The sequence below is a fragment of the Tachypleus tridentatus genome, chromosome 4 (genome assembly GCF_004210375.1).
Source record: "Tachypleus tridentatus isolate NWPU-2018 chromosome 4, ASM421037v1, whole genome shotgun sequence".
NCBI classification, from domain to species: Eukaryota; Metazoa; Arthropoda; class Merostomata; order Xiphosura; family Limulidae; genus Tachypleus; species Tachypleus tridentatus.
Genome location: NC_134828.1, coordinates 101,972,578 through 101,987,832, shown reverse-complemented (window position 1 = coordinate 101,987,832; position 15,255 = coordinate 101,972,578). Strand labels below are relative to the sequence as shown.

Genomic DNA, 15,255 nt, shown 5'->3' with positions numbered 1-15,255 from the left:
TATAATTTTTGAGTACCATGTTTTTTTTTGGAGGATGGCTTTGTTCCTGTTACTGACAGCATTATTCAGCTTTCAAATTTAACTGACGTCATAATTCGGTCAGCAAAGAATATTTCTGTTCTTAATAATATAACCCAGGCTCAAGATATTTTTTGTAGGCGGAAGACGTCATCTCCAAAATAATAAATGGCTAAAGTGACTACAGGAAGATAATATTTGATACCTTAGACCCATATACCATACCTAGACCTCATTTCACCACCATGATTGACAATGCAGAAATAATCAATAATTCATAGAAGAAAAAAAAAAAAAAGAAGCTATATCGCAATAGAATGTAGGCGAACTTAATACGCTTGCGTACTACATTATTAAAGACAACACCAGTCGTTGTGATTAAGTGCGGGAAAATTAGTAACTTGACATAATATCAAAAACTAAAACTTTCCATCTCTGTATATTTTAGAGAATATTTATGCCTGTAATCAATAAAAAGATTAAAGAGTATTCATAAATGCATTACACATATGTTTTAATTTCTGTGGTAATTTAACTCTTCAGGGGACAGGTTTCATTCCAGAATGTCATAGATATTGATCTATTATTTGAATAAATAACTTAAAAATTATACATTCAAATTGAAGCTTCTGGAAGCATTGTATTGTGGTTGATTGATTATTCAGCAGTTAATGAAATTTCTCGTTAGTCATGATTATCGTGGTGCCAATAAACCATTCTTGTTGAAAATTCAAAGAAGAGCTTCTTCCCAACAAATATTTTACCTAAATATTTCAGTAGCCTTCTTTTTTATAGTTCTATGGTTTCATATAAAACTCCTGCACAGTAATATCTATTTTTCAGTTATATATTCGTATTCCCAAACTCAGTGTCTCAAAAACGTTATTAAAAAACGAAATTCAAGTATATTGTGCACCAAGATTTGAATAATTATGGAAAAAAGACAAAGTTTACTAAATAATTTGGAATACATTTTATATAAAAAAAAAAGTGCTGTAGACCAGAAATTAGTGGAGGTTTTTCATTGGCTTTGGGCTTTCCTTTTATGCATATTGAAGGATCCGACACTGTTGTATCGCCCCTGAGTGCTTTGTTTGTTTGTTTATTTGTTTGACGAAGCTGAAGTGTATGGTATTGTCGGTATTATTTCTTCAGGTTTTGTCATTGAAATATGTAAGACTACGACAAAAAATAAACTAATTAAGTCTGCATCTCAGCAAGATGGTCGTCACCCACAACCAGAGTGATTCGTCATTTTCGAAAGAGTGAACAAGTAACTCGGTGGACATCAAATATCCTCCGATAAAGGTCGAAACAAAATCCAAAAAAAAATGTCTTGCGATAAATTGTAGTACATATTCAGTTAGCAATGAAATCTCTTATTTGTTTGGAAGTGTAACGGTGATAAACTATTATTAACGTGTTTTATTTTGTCTCAGGATTGCTACAAAAGACTGCTGAATAAGAGAAAAATGGAAACATCGAGGAGTGTTGGGAGTTAAAATAGACTCTCTGTACTCTGTCCACCACGAGTATTGGGACATGGTTTATAGACTTGTAAGTCTGCAGACATACGACTATGTCACTGTGGTTAAATATTTTCGGCATTTCCATAATACTAACTGTTTGGCCGCAAAGGTCAAGTACTACGTAAATTGATTTACAATAGCACTCAAGTTCAAAAGATCTAAGGAAGATGAGAGGTGAACAAACTGATCCTATTATTTAGCTTCTGTAGTGTATAATGGTGTCTAGAAGACATTTTAATACTAAAATTAAACGATCATATAACACCAAATTTATTACTTTTCTTTAAATGGATACTCAAAGTTTTCCTTTACAATTTCTTCGAAAGCTTTCCGCTAATATACAAACCATAACTGATACTACAAAACTTCAAATGACTTAAATAATAAATTTTTATGAAACCTATGGCATGATTTTGAAGAATTAAATATTAAAGCTTATTCATGAAAGGTTTGTTTGTTTTGGAATTTCGCACAAAGCTACTCGAGAGCTATCTGTGCTAGCCGTCCCTAATTTAGCAGTGTAAGACTAGAGGGAAGGCAGCTAGTCATCACCACCCACCGCCAACTCTTGGGCTACTCTTTTACCAACGAATAGTGGGATTGACCGTCACGTTATAACGCCCACACGGCTGAAAGGGCGAGCATGTTTGATGCGAGCGGGAGTCGAGCCTTTGACCCTCAGATTACGAGTCGAACGCCTTAACCCCCCTGGCCATGCCGGGCCAGAACAGACAGAGTCAACCATAAAAAGCCAGATTTCAAAATCTCACTACACTCTTCTACGATATAATAAAACTAACTATTTTATACATTTGTATTTGTGATCAAAAAATGTGTTTCTAGTCTTCGGTGTTTATTACCAATTCACATTTAACATTTCTCATCATAGGTACACTGGGGAATCTGAAAGAACTCTATACACAAGGATAATATAACACAAAGACTCTCTTTATAAATAAAGATATGAAATCATGGACAAATAACACCTGTCTTGAAACCACTGTTCACCATAAAATTCCTTACCAAAGCCACGAAGTACACTGACAGATAATAGAAGCTCTTCTCATCAAATAACTACGACCACAGATGAATTTGGACAAAGGATGGCGCTTATAATTTAAAATTATTTTTCATTCTACCTTTTTTGTAATTTGAACCTGTAACTTGGATAAAAAATTTTTGTCATTATAGGTAGCAGTTAATCCTTTCTTGATGACTAGCTGCCTTCCTTCTAGTCTTACAACGCTAAATTAGGGACGGCTAGCGCAGATAGACCCCGTGTAGTTTTGCGCGGAATTCCAAAACAAACAAACTGTCTGTTCTGCAATTTTCCTGATTATAATTTTTTTTATTTCCTTGTAATTCCTTTCATCGATAAGATGTACCATAAAAGCAATTTTTGGGGTTATATTTGGGAATCGTTTACTTCTTTATTTATATATTGTTTGTTTTTTTATGTTGGAGGCGAGAGGCTGAATTTTGCGCTTAATTGTCCTTAAATATTTGTTCGACGTAAAAAAAAAATTATATATTTTTTGCTCAAAAGGGGTGACTTTAATTGAGAACATGTAGCGTTTTATCACTACAGTTGCAATAGATTATTTTTAATTTTCCAATAATTGTATCTTTCTTGAAAGCTATGCTTACTACAGATGGCATTTAAATTATTTCAACAATAAATTTTACTACTTAAAACTCCAAACACACGCTGAAGAAATTGACACAAACGAACCTTATCTACTCCATATAAGCATTATATTATAATGATTTAACTATTTATGATCTTGGTCAGTCTGAAACCCATGCAAAATTACATTTTTTTCCTAAAAAAATAACGAAAATTGCAGTATCATTTCTAGTATAAAAAATACCATAAAACCAGACAATACTGCTAGACGTAAAAAATTCATCTGTTTTGAAATTAATTTTCTACTTTTGCACAGTGCAGGTATGATCAAAGTTACGAAAAGGCCAGAACCATATGAACATAAAAACAAAAAAGAAAGGAAGCTGGAAAAAAATGAGTTTACATTGTGATCCTCCAGCTATATGTTTAGCAACACATTGCCATGTTATCACTCAAAGCAGATGTGGGGTATTAAAAGAGAAAGAGGAAAGGATGATCAGATTATCTGTGCTTAGAGAAGCTGAGTCTCACTGATGGACAACATGGCAGCTCAGATGATGAATAACTCTCTACTGATGAATTAGGTTCTTATGGTAGTGCACTGACCAGTCGTAACAAATTGATGAAACTTGTTGCAATATTGAACATTAAGCAGATCTCACTCAATGATTTTCAAACAAGTGGTATCAAAGGAGAAAAACTAGTTCGACATACGAGAAGAGTTTTACTTGTGTGGTCTTACGCATAATGGAGTTCTAAAGTTAGTCCCCATCTTATCTAGAAATGGAATGTCTACAATGAGTGGGTTGACCAACTAGACATTTCAGTTGCTAAAATCAAAGCATTTTTCAGCCTAATCTGTATTAAAATTAACAAGCTTATCAAAGAAACAAAGCCAAATACTGAGATTGAAGACCTACCAGAAGAAACCTAGAAACTTGTTCATTCTCACTAATTATGCACTAAAATTGATGAATAACATCATTAGAACTAAAATAATTCTCATATTTGCTCAAATCAAAGCATTTTGAACCTTCCTTTCATTTTCTGGAAAGTCAGGAGGCAGATAATCCTTTTATCTATTTCTCTGCAACCAGAAAGGATTTCAAACTTTTGAAAGTTATTGCCTTTCTAGACCATTCCACACCTATTATGCACTTCCCCATTTATTTTAATAATAAAACAACAACAAAACCACACAGCAGCCCCAATGGTGGGTTTCTTGCTGACCAAGATCTTGTACACTCTATCACAGATGTATAAAATGTTACATCCATTACTTAGCAGCTTCCTGTCTATATCCAAACTATGTAACAAAACCAATATTTTTCCTCACTGTCAGCTAGTTGCAGTTTTCCATGTAGGTTTGAAAGCACATGGTTCTGTTATACAGCAGATAGACACACGAGTTATATTTCTACTTTCTTTTATGAATGATATTGTTCTTCTAAAATACAGAACATTTGTTGGTCATAAATGTTATTTTTTTCTACAGGTAAAACAGCAGTAAGCTTTAGCAAACTTGCAGCATATTAGCTTCACATGCTTTCCCATGTGAACTGATGTTACCTGTTATAAATAAGTGTGAGGTTCATTAAGTATTTAAACTTTGTGTACATGAAATACATGCAAAAACTTTCATGAATTAACTAATGACAAATTTATAAGTGGTGGTAAGACAAATTAACCACAAGATCAAGGATGTTAAGAGAGCTACCTAGCTTTAAAAGTGCTTTTTTGTATCAGAAAATTTGGTTTGCTTTCAAGTTTTCTTATATATATATATATATATATATATATATATATAGGCTGCCAATCAATAAATATTAATAAATTTGTCAGTTCTAAGTGTAACTTACAATGTTCTAATTTGATTGTATCTACAAATTCTTTTTGTCCTTCATCATCTGGTTTAAATTTTTAATTTTAGTTATTTAAGATTTTCATAATTTGTGAAACACTTACATTGTATTTTAGGTTTATGAAACTTAGAAAAATATTTTCATGACAGTTTCTGAGTAAAGGTAAATCTTGAAGTTATTTTAAAATATATTGTCGCTCAATATAAAAATACTGTAGTTTGAACAATTTTTATTTAATGAAATTTTTATAACAAACAAGGTAAGAATATAATACGTTTTATCATGTTTTTCAAACATTATGTTGGTGGATAACTATAGTGATATATTTTATTTATTAGAATATATAGAGTTACTAAGCCCTATACTGAACCTATGCCAGTTGGTCTACAAGTAAATTTAAAAGATAATTGTTATAAATATAATTTACAAATACTGAAGATGTTTAAATATATATTTTTATTGTCTTTGACTTTAAGAAAAAAGTAAACCAAGTTAAATTAATGTTCATATTTTATTTAGTAATTACTATTTTATTAAGAATGCTCAAAAGTGTAAGTTACTCGTCCATGTAGTATGTATAATTTCAAATTCATGGTCTGGATACTTCATTATATATTATCAAATGCCTACAAGACATAGTTGAATGTCTGAAAAAAATCTCAATTTTAATGAGTTGTATAAACTTACAATTTAGGTTTGTGTTTTAGTAACCCAACAAAATAGTTGTTCTAATTTTACACTAATACTACCCACTAATAATTTTAGCACAAGTTTTCTTGTAATTAAGTCATAAACATGAAAAATTGGAATATTTTTATTGATATATTTTTGTGTAACACTGTCATATCAATAAATGTTATCACACTGCTCACATTATTTTTCTTTTCAGTCTATGTACAATGACATGGTAAGTAATAACACAACTAATACATGCACATACAAATTACACAAAACTATCAAAGTCTGAGCAGAACTACAGACTGATGTGAACGTGACATCTTCCCTGTCAAGATCAATTCAGTAAAATTATACTGTCAAAACCAGAAACTTTTGGCTAACAAAGCTACACATCTAAAATCAATGACAATAAAACAAATGTTCATTTCATATTAATCAGTCCAAGCCATACTTAGCCATATAGGCATCCAGTTCAGCATCAAGGGCATTTTTTGTGTTAGCCATATACTCATCTAACTGATTGTCAAGTTCTTGTTTGGATGGAAGGTTGTCTTTCTTGTTGGCACCTCTTCCCTGGCCACGTCCAATGCCTCTTCCTTGACCACGTCCTCTGTTGCCTCTAAAATTCTGCCCTCTTCCACCACGTCTTCAGAGAGAGACAACATATATCAGTAATTGTGTGCATATTATCTTATACTAATAGGCACAGCAAATAGCTATGCATTTTCTAAATGTAATTAAAGCATCACTAGAATTTATAACAAGAATATTAAATAATAATGAGCTTTCAATACAGCAATTCACAAGTTATCTTCACAATGGGAAAAAAATATTGAATTATTAACCAAATATGTTATAAAATAACCCTAACTCTGCTTATTGCTCAAATTGGTTCCTTCAAAGATTTTACTGAATACAACTTTCAAATATTTTCTAATTCTTTCTGGACTTCTTTGGGAGAAGAGGGTAGATTGGTGTCAGTGTTATCCATTTTTACCCCTTCTTACAGTGGAATTACTTAACTAAATTGCATGAAGTAGTTAGTATACTATACAGTATCTTGTTTGAGCTAAAATAATTCATATCATTTACTTTAGTTTTTCTATTACTTTTTATGTCAAAAAAATTCCAAAATGTTGTTGCATTACTTTTCTTGTAAAAATACTAAAAGCACTTCCCCTAACTTCAAACTTTATGAAATGCCCTTTATATAGAAAAAACTGTCATAACTCTGAAACAAATAAACTGTAAAACATCTTCAGGATGAAAAAGGACATAAAGATACTGTAAAAAATTCCAAATCTGTGGACTGATACCAAATAACCTAAACATTTACTAAATCCTGCTGTTCTTTCCTGTAAAGGTTATACCTAATCACTTTCTCATGAACCTATAGGTTAGTACTATATCTGTCACATACCGGCTGGCCTGATGAGCTCAGTTCTGCACAAAATGCCTTGTTAATACTGGATATGGCAGATGTAGTGCATGAGAAATTACAACATTCACCTTTCTTTTAATTTCACTAAGAAATATTTTTAATGCCAACTTAGCTACTTTACAATGACAAATAGTTTACAATTTTTGCTAGCCAATGGAATTTAAAACTTTGAAACTATTTAAGGTATAGAGTATTCTTTTATTAAATTTTAAAAAGTTTTGAAAAAATAGAAATTCAGAGCCAAAAATATAGAATGTACATCTATATGCTTTTTAAATGAGATTTGGAAGAAAAAACAAAGTTCACCTCCTCCATCAGTTACACGCATATCAATGATTGATACAAATATTTCTAAAACTGAAAAAGATACCTAGCCTGATTTTACTTTCTTGAGATTGGAAAACAGTTTCCTTTTAGCAGACAAAATAGAAATTTGCATTTTTTCTCATTCTTGGCCAATGAAGAATTACATGTTAACATTTCCCTAAACTGAAAATGCAACAGTGACTTGTAATATCAAACCATCTCATAGTAGAAAGATAGCTTTGTGCTGGTCATGCTGAGACTATGTGTGGGGCATTTGAACAGTGCTTTGAAAGTTTCAGCAATACCATCACTAGTTCTGAAACATAAGGACAATAAACATTTTGCTGTCACGATAACTTCTGCACATAAGATATCATCTCTTGGCACAGAATAACTCAGAAATATGCATTACTCTTTTCCAGTTAATGTCACAGATACCTGATTAGAAGGTCCTGCTTTTTCACCTGCAAATTCTGTACTTTCCTTTGAGGTTCCAGTGATTGGTTGACTTTCAAATGAGAGTTCTGCTTGATTCAGTGAAAGAAGGGAGTTACTTGATTTTTTTATATTTTGATGCATGTTGAAGAATTTGTTTAAGTCTGCTATTGCCACATCTGGTTTCAGATTTAAAGATGGTTCATTTTACCTAATACAAGATACTTTGTTTAACACTACACAACTTTAATTCATGTCTATTTTCATCAACCTCAGACAACCACCTTTCATTAAAGGTAGTTTCTGTTTTCTAGTATGATTAACAATTAGCAAACTGTTACCTGAAATATCAAGATGTTTGAGTGTCATGAAAAATGTCTAAGATAGCTTCAGTTGTTGGATATTAACATTTCTTTGAAGACATACAGATAGGGCACTCTACTTAACATCTAGCATAAATATTCTGAACTTTCCTCCCTCCAACATTGACCAATGTGTGTTATCACAACAATAACACTTAGTATTGTTAACATACTTTTAATATACTCAGAAATGTACTTTTAGCTTTTCTTTCAAAAGAGCCCCCAGTCTATTAAAAAGTGAGAATAATGGTTTCCTTGATCCAAATGGGTCCAGGTAGTATATCCAACTAAGGCTGTTAGTGGCTGAAATACATATACATTGGGAAACAATGCAGAAATATAGTCTTGAAAAATATAATTTCGTAAGATGTTTTCTGCAAAATGTTTACATTAAAAGTATGTCAGATTTCTTTGAAAATGTGTATTTCTTGCTTACCCAATTTCATAAATATAAAATTTCTGTAAAATATAGGAGTACCTAACATCTTATATTTTCAAAAGTACTTGTATCAATCCTTTTATGACCTGACAACATGTGATATGAATAGAATTGTACAAGTTATAGAACCAATTTGCATTTCTTAATACTTAGATGACAAGAAAGTAAATATCGAGTACCAGTGTTTGGATTGCATCAGTTACACAACTTGTTGTGTAGTAAACATATAACAAAATCCTCACAACTAAATTACAAAATGAGTAAAACTATCTTTTTAAATTTTCAGTCATATATAATAGAAAAACCAATCAAGAAAATAAGAGTTAGAGTTACAGTTTAATACAACAGAACATATCCTCAATTTTAATACACATTTTAAACAGCATTGATATTAAGTGTTTCTAATACAATTAATATACATATTAAGTCAGAACTTGTGCCTGTCTGTAACAGTATATTTCAATCACACACACCAAAGGCTGAGATGTGCAAAACTGGACAATTCCATCAAAAGAATTATAGAGGATTATAGAGGATTATAGAGGATTATAGAGGATTATAGAGGATTATAGAGGATTATAGAGGATTATAGAGGATTCCCTATGTGTTTTGCAGCAAAGCATCTCTTTCTGTTGAATTGAGAATGTATTCATGGAACTTAATATTTAAAAATAAAATTAAAATAAAGTAATCACTGAAAAAAGTGTAATCAGAATTTGAATACTTTATGACATTAACCTGAATCTAGCTAATATTTAAGTATTTATTAAGTTGGTTCTAAGTTTTATGCAATCTGGTTAAATATTTCCACAATCAGAATGAGAAGCAAGGGATATCATTGACACCCTTCCACTCTGGAAAGGGTTAGTTAAGACAACCTTGCTGTCTGACAACTGAATGCAAACATGTACCCCCCCCCCCATCCAATTGATTTATTTAGCATATAGAATAATATCTGAATTAATGTGACCCTCAAAAAACATCCTTCCAAAATCTCAAGGATCTAAAGATGTGTTATTTAGTCTTTCCATAATTTTGCACACTACTTATGCAGAATGTTCTGAATTAAAGAGCATCACCCTTGATCAGCATTTTAATATAAGCAGTAAAATTTAAAATGTTTCTATTTACTAACAAATCAAACTTGTTGACGTGTCGATAAATCAGAGAAGAGGAAAGACCTAAAGAGCAAATGTCACAATTGTATACGATAGGAGGTTGAGGAATTTTTAAAATATTTCCTTATACAATTAAGAACATAAAATTTTTTTACCCAATGTTTTTTTTTCATATATATTGATAATAAAGTAGTTTGGTAGTTGTTACTTGGTATTTTATAGTGTATAGTAACTGAGCTATCTTCACAAAACAACCAGTAAAAAAAATAACAGTGAAATTATTGTAAAGTTTAATGTGAAATTAAGTTAAAAGTACTGACTTAACATCAGAAAGAAAAATAGGGTTGAAAAGGCCAATGGTCTTTAAAAAATTAAAAACATTTGTAAGGTGCACAGTGTCACCATCACCAATGACACTGTCCAATGTTAGGGATAAATCCATGGAAAAAACGTATCTAAAAAACATGTACACCAAGAGAAATGGTGTACAATTAGGCAGTGAATACAGCAACTGTAAAGGGTATCTTGTGTGCAGCCACCAAATCACAACAAACCATGGCAGAGCCCACAGACTCATATGATTTTGAACAATCTGTATAAACAGGAATGGAAGAATGGTTTGAAAAATGTTCAGCAAACAATTGAAAGTATCCATTTTCTTTGGATGACTCAAAGAAGGACACACTTAGGGTTGGTAATAAGCAATGGTGGGATGGAATGACCTGTGAAGACAGCAAAGTTGTCCAAAGACAGACCCAACTCAGCCAACTGCAGCTGTATATGAAAACCAAAAGAACAACTGCAGATCATCTATTCTGAAAAAGCATAGCCTACTGAAAAAGGAAAACACAACCCCAGGTAGGATGCTGTGGTAGGGATAAAATTTTGAAGTGTATAGTAAAGACAATTGCAAACAGCAAAGGTATAGAGGAGGTTCATGAGACTCAGTGTATAAACTCTTGGCTGGAGAAATGCAGAAAACTCCTGTGCAAAGCTGAAGCCCCAGATAGTGAGAGGGATCCAACATCTTTAAGGCTGAGGTTTTGGCAGAGCCACAGACTCATAGTCCAGTTTCAATCAAATGAGAGCATGAGGGACTCCACATTATTGTTGGAAAGAACTGGAAAGTGTCAAACCCACATGAACTTGGAAATGCCATTCCATTAACAAATTTTTGATAAAATTAGGTAAATGAATCAGGTGGTCCACAGTGGAGCACTGTCTTCAAAACTCACACTAGGTGGGCAAGAGAGGAGGTTGTTTGATTTGAAGAACCAAATAAGACAATCATTAACAATTTTCTCTAAGATCTTACAGAGACAGCTCATCAAAGCAACTGAATGGTAGTTTGAAGGAATCATGGGATCCTTCCCGGGCTAGGAAAACAGGAGGACAATAGCCCAGCACCAAGCATAAGGGAAAGCATTCTCTTGCTAAATCTGATTAAAAACAACCAGAATAATAGCAAGAGAGAAATTTACACTGGTGGATCTCAGGCTTGCTCTTCACTGGTATGGGGCAATTAAATTCAGAGAAAAGAACAGCCTGAAAGGCACTATGCCCCAATCTTGATGGCTAAGGAGGTGGAGTATGAAACAGAAGTGCCAGATGCACAAGAAAAGCTTCTGTTGAGAGTACTGATGATGCTCTGGGCATCAACAACTTCCTAGCCATCAGAGAGCAAAATGAAAAAGGGTGACATAAGTATACTGCCCACTGAACTTCCAAATCTTGTCCCTTATGACTTTAGAATGGGTGGTAGAAGAGATGTTAGTTGTGTACTTAATCCAAGATTCTTTAGGGCTTTGCATCCTACCTCCTGAGAACAAGCATGGGCCTGCTAAAAAGCAATGTGGTTTAAAAGTGTGGAATACCTAGAATAGGTATCCCAGGTTCATGTTTGAGTCTTCTGTGGCATGTGGCAGGAAGGATTCCACCATGGACATGGATACTGTGGAAATAGTGTCCAGGTTTTAGGAATACACCCAAGCAGCTGCTTGAACAATAGTCAGTCACTGCTGCCACACAGTCATCTATCAATGGCTTACAGTTAACAACAGGACCAAGTTCAGAGAGAGAGCAGTGAAAGAGGGCCAGTTGACCCGGTCCAGATTCTATCAAGGCATGCAATTCAGGTGGCATCGACCACAACCAGTCTTTCTTAAAATGACAGGAAAATGATTACTTCCCCATTGGTTACTGTATACACTTCAAGAAAAGTAAGAGAAAAGTGAAAGTGAACAAATAAAATGATCAACAGCAGTAAAATACTGACAAGGTGCATGAAAATAAGTATAAGAACCATTACTGAGGAGAGAAAGACTGATCCTAGAGCATACACTCTATGGAATTACCCCTCCCATCAATATCAGTGCCACTCCAGAAGGGTTTATATCCATTAAAATTCCCCAGTATTATAAGGGGAAACTAACTGTTCAATGAAGGCATCAAGGTCTGACTGATTATAGGTTTCTTCAGGACACAGGTAGGAAAACAAATGGTGAAAGTACAACCCAAGGAAACATGGATGGCTGATCAACCAGCAGTGCTACATCTCCATGCACTTGTCCATCACACAACCTGTCATTTGTGTTAAAAGAAAACTGACAAAAGGTGATTGCATCAGCAAGTTTCAGAAATATTTCCTATAAGAAGAGACACACAGGATGATAACAATAAATTAATCCTTAATGTCATCTAAATTTGAACAAAAACCCCAACAGTTCCATTGTATCAAAGTGACCATTTTTATTTATGTGAAGGAGGAATTTGTTTTGCTTTGGTGAAGATGTTTCCACCAAGATGTCTCATGAGCACAGCTTCTTTACTAACTTGGTGTAGCCAGCAAACCCCTCTAATCCCTTTTGAATAAAAAAGGGGGACATCTGCCCTAAAGTTTTCTCAGACAATGAATGCAAAATGAGAAATTGAGGTGTTGAGTTTGACTCTGATGGTGACTGTGATGCCAGGGTTTCATGAGAACTGTACTCAAACACCAGCATCAGATACAATGTCTACAACACCTGATGAGAATATCCAACACTGTTGTACTTGGTTGTCCCTAACCCAAGTGCTAGCCCAAGTAGGCCAGTCGTCTGACTTTGGGGATGGGGGCATCCCAATGTTGCAAATCTACAAGAATTCAAAGCCAAAGTGGCAAGTTAAAGTTCTCTTCATGGGTCATCATGTACGGCAAACACAAGTGGATGTTTAGATCCCAGAGGAGGTAAACTGAAATTACAGAACTTCTCTATGAGATCCCCTCACCACATACAGGAAACCTCTACGGAAAAGTAATTTGGAATGCAAATCTAAAAAGGTTGTAACATGTATAGGAAAAGCAACCTTTTGGAAAGGGCTGAAGACAAACCAATAGTTATTCCAGCACTGATAATATGGTCACATTAAAATGACAAAATGAAAGTTAAGACTTTAATATAAATCAATAAAAATTCAATTTTCATCTTTTAAAAATAAAAAATAATCAGTAATTTAGGTACACAGATGAACTAAAGATTTATAAAAAATAATTAGCATTAAAGTTTTCCCACCTAAACCTTCTGAAATTCCTTCTCTGCTGATTGTACGTCCCTCCTCTTCTAAATCCTTGAACATTTCGTCCTGGAAAACATGGTCAATCACAACAGTTAAACAGTATTAGTATCTTATACAAGAACAACATGATACAAGTAATATGATGTACAGACCAGTTCTCCATGAGGGATGTAATGGATTTTTTTGGAAATAAACTAACAGGACTACTATGAATTACTGCATTGGGGTTACTAGAATTTTGAAAGTATTTTTACTTACAAGAGTAAACCTTATGAGTATACTGACTTATTTTACAAATAACATCAAGTCAAACCACTAAAATGGTTTAACCACAATGAATAAACTTTGGTTGTATACGTGTATGTGCAGTAGTTTAAATGTGATGTACCATATTATACTTCTATGATAATCTGATGAAGTTTCTTACTCTAACCAGAATATCAAAGACAATGGAGAAAAAACAAACAAACAAACTATTTAGGATGTGTAATTTCCTCTGCTAATACTAATCAAAAGAATAAGCAAAATATACTCACAAAACCATTATCTATACATTTCCTACACTTTACAGAGGAAGACTATCTTTTAATGAAAATGTTTTGATATGTAACCTTAATTTTAATATCTGGAATCAGAATCTTATGTTTAAAAAAACAAAAAGAGCTTGAACTCTAGACACCCTTCATTTGCCCTCATCTCAACCCACCCACAAATTCATTCTGTACCTCTTGTTTGGAAGCCTCTATTTCCCCTACTTCTGAGTTTGTTCCACTGTGCTCCCCTTTTTGGACTGTTAGATGTTTGTTGTATTGGTGTTCTCCACCGTCCTCCAGCAGACTGGTTTCCAAGCCGTGCCTTTAGCATTGGAGACGTTCCTAGTTGTCTTCCACTACCTCTTCCAAAGGCTTTCCTAACACCTGATCTATTTGCTGAAACTTTACCACGACCTCCACTGCTCGTACCAAATCTATTCTGAAGCTGAAAACTTTTAGTAGCACCAAAACTTAATCTTGCTTTCACATTTGTTCTACCTGGTCCTCCTGATTCCTTCCTTGAACCCAGGCGCTGCTTAAGGTTGAGACTTCTCTGTGTGAAAAAAACTCAACAATACATAAAACACTTCTCCAAACTTTTTTCTACTATGAAATAAAACTCCATGATCCAAATATTATTACTTAATAAGGAACTTATTCCAGTGGTATAAATAACAGTGCCAGACTCTTTATTACAGAATTACTGTGACCTCTAGCTCACATTGAACAATTATACCTATGAACAAGTATACATGTAGAAAGAAGAGAGAGAGAGATCACATTCCGTTTATTTAAACTTTAAAAATGCAACAAATTATTATGAACTCATTAACTCTCACAACACAGGCTTAGTGTATCTGACTGACCTCATAACTACTTGTACTTGTCACAGTTAACATACCACTAACGTTTAATATATAAAGTGTATTTTCACAAAATTTGATAGACTTTATAAACAAGTCTTTTGCACACAAAATAATCAGATTTTTTAATTGAAGTATTTTTACTAATATTTGCACATGAAAGTATAAATTCTGTTTTTTACCTAGCATGAGTGCAATGATTTTCATTAAGATAAGAAAAATACTTTTCTTTATTTCAAAAATTGCATTTTGTTTCCATAACCTCTTAAATGGATATAAACCTTTTTTTCAGTAAAACTTTATATTTCATCAGTTTCTGCAATTATCACTTGATTCTTCAGCCTGTAGAAAGCTCAAAAATAAAACAAAAACTGTAAAATCAGAAATAAAATGAACATGTCTTTTTCTTTATTATTAATTAAGAAGTTTCAAAATATGTACCCTGTAAGTTTCAACTGCTAGCCCTATCCCATGCAATTTTGTTTTACT

The 15,255-nt window shown here is 33.2% G+C and overlaps 1 protein-coding gene across 2 annotated transcripts in view; it reads right to left on the bottom strand.

Annotated features, from left to right (window-relative positions):
* Positions 1-5,834: 5,834 nt before the first annotated feature.
* The window catches only part of LOC143249789 (uncharacterized), a 34,779-nt gene continuing 25,358 nt past the window's right edge, over positions 5,835-15,255 (bottom strand). For both annotated transcript variants that reach the window (XM_076500216.1, XM_076500215.1), the window contains 3 exons: positions 14,096-14,456; positions 13,367-13,436; positions 5,835-6,360 (listed from right to left, as the gene is read on the bottom strand). In XM_076500216.1, the coding sequence (XP_076356331.1) occupies positions 6,150-6,360; positions 13,367-13,436; positions 14,096-14,456 (642 nt within the window). In that variant the 3' untranslated portion in view covers positions 5,835-6,149. The remainder of the gene's footprint in view (positions 6,361-13,366; positions 13,437-14,095; positions 14,457-15,255) is intronic.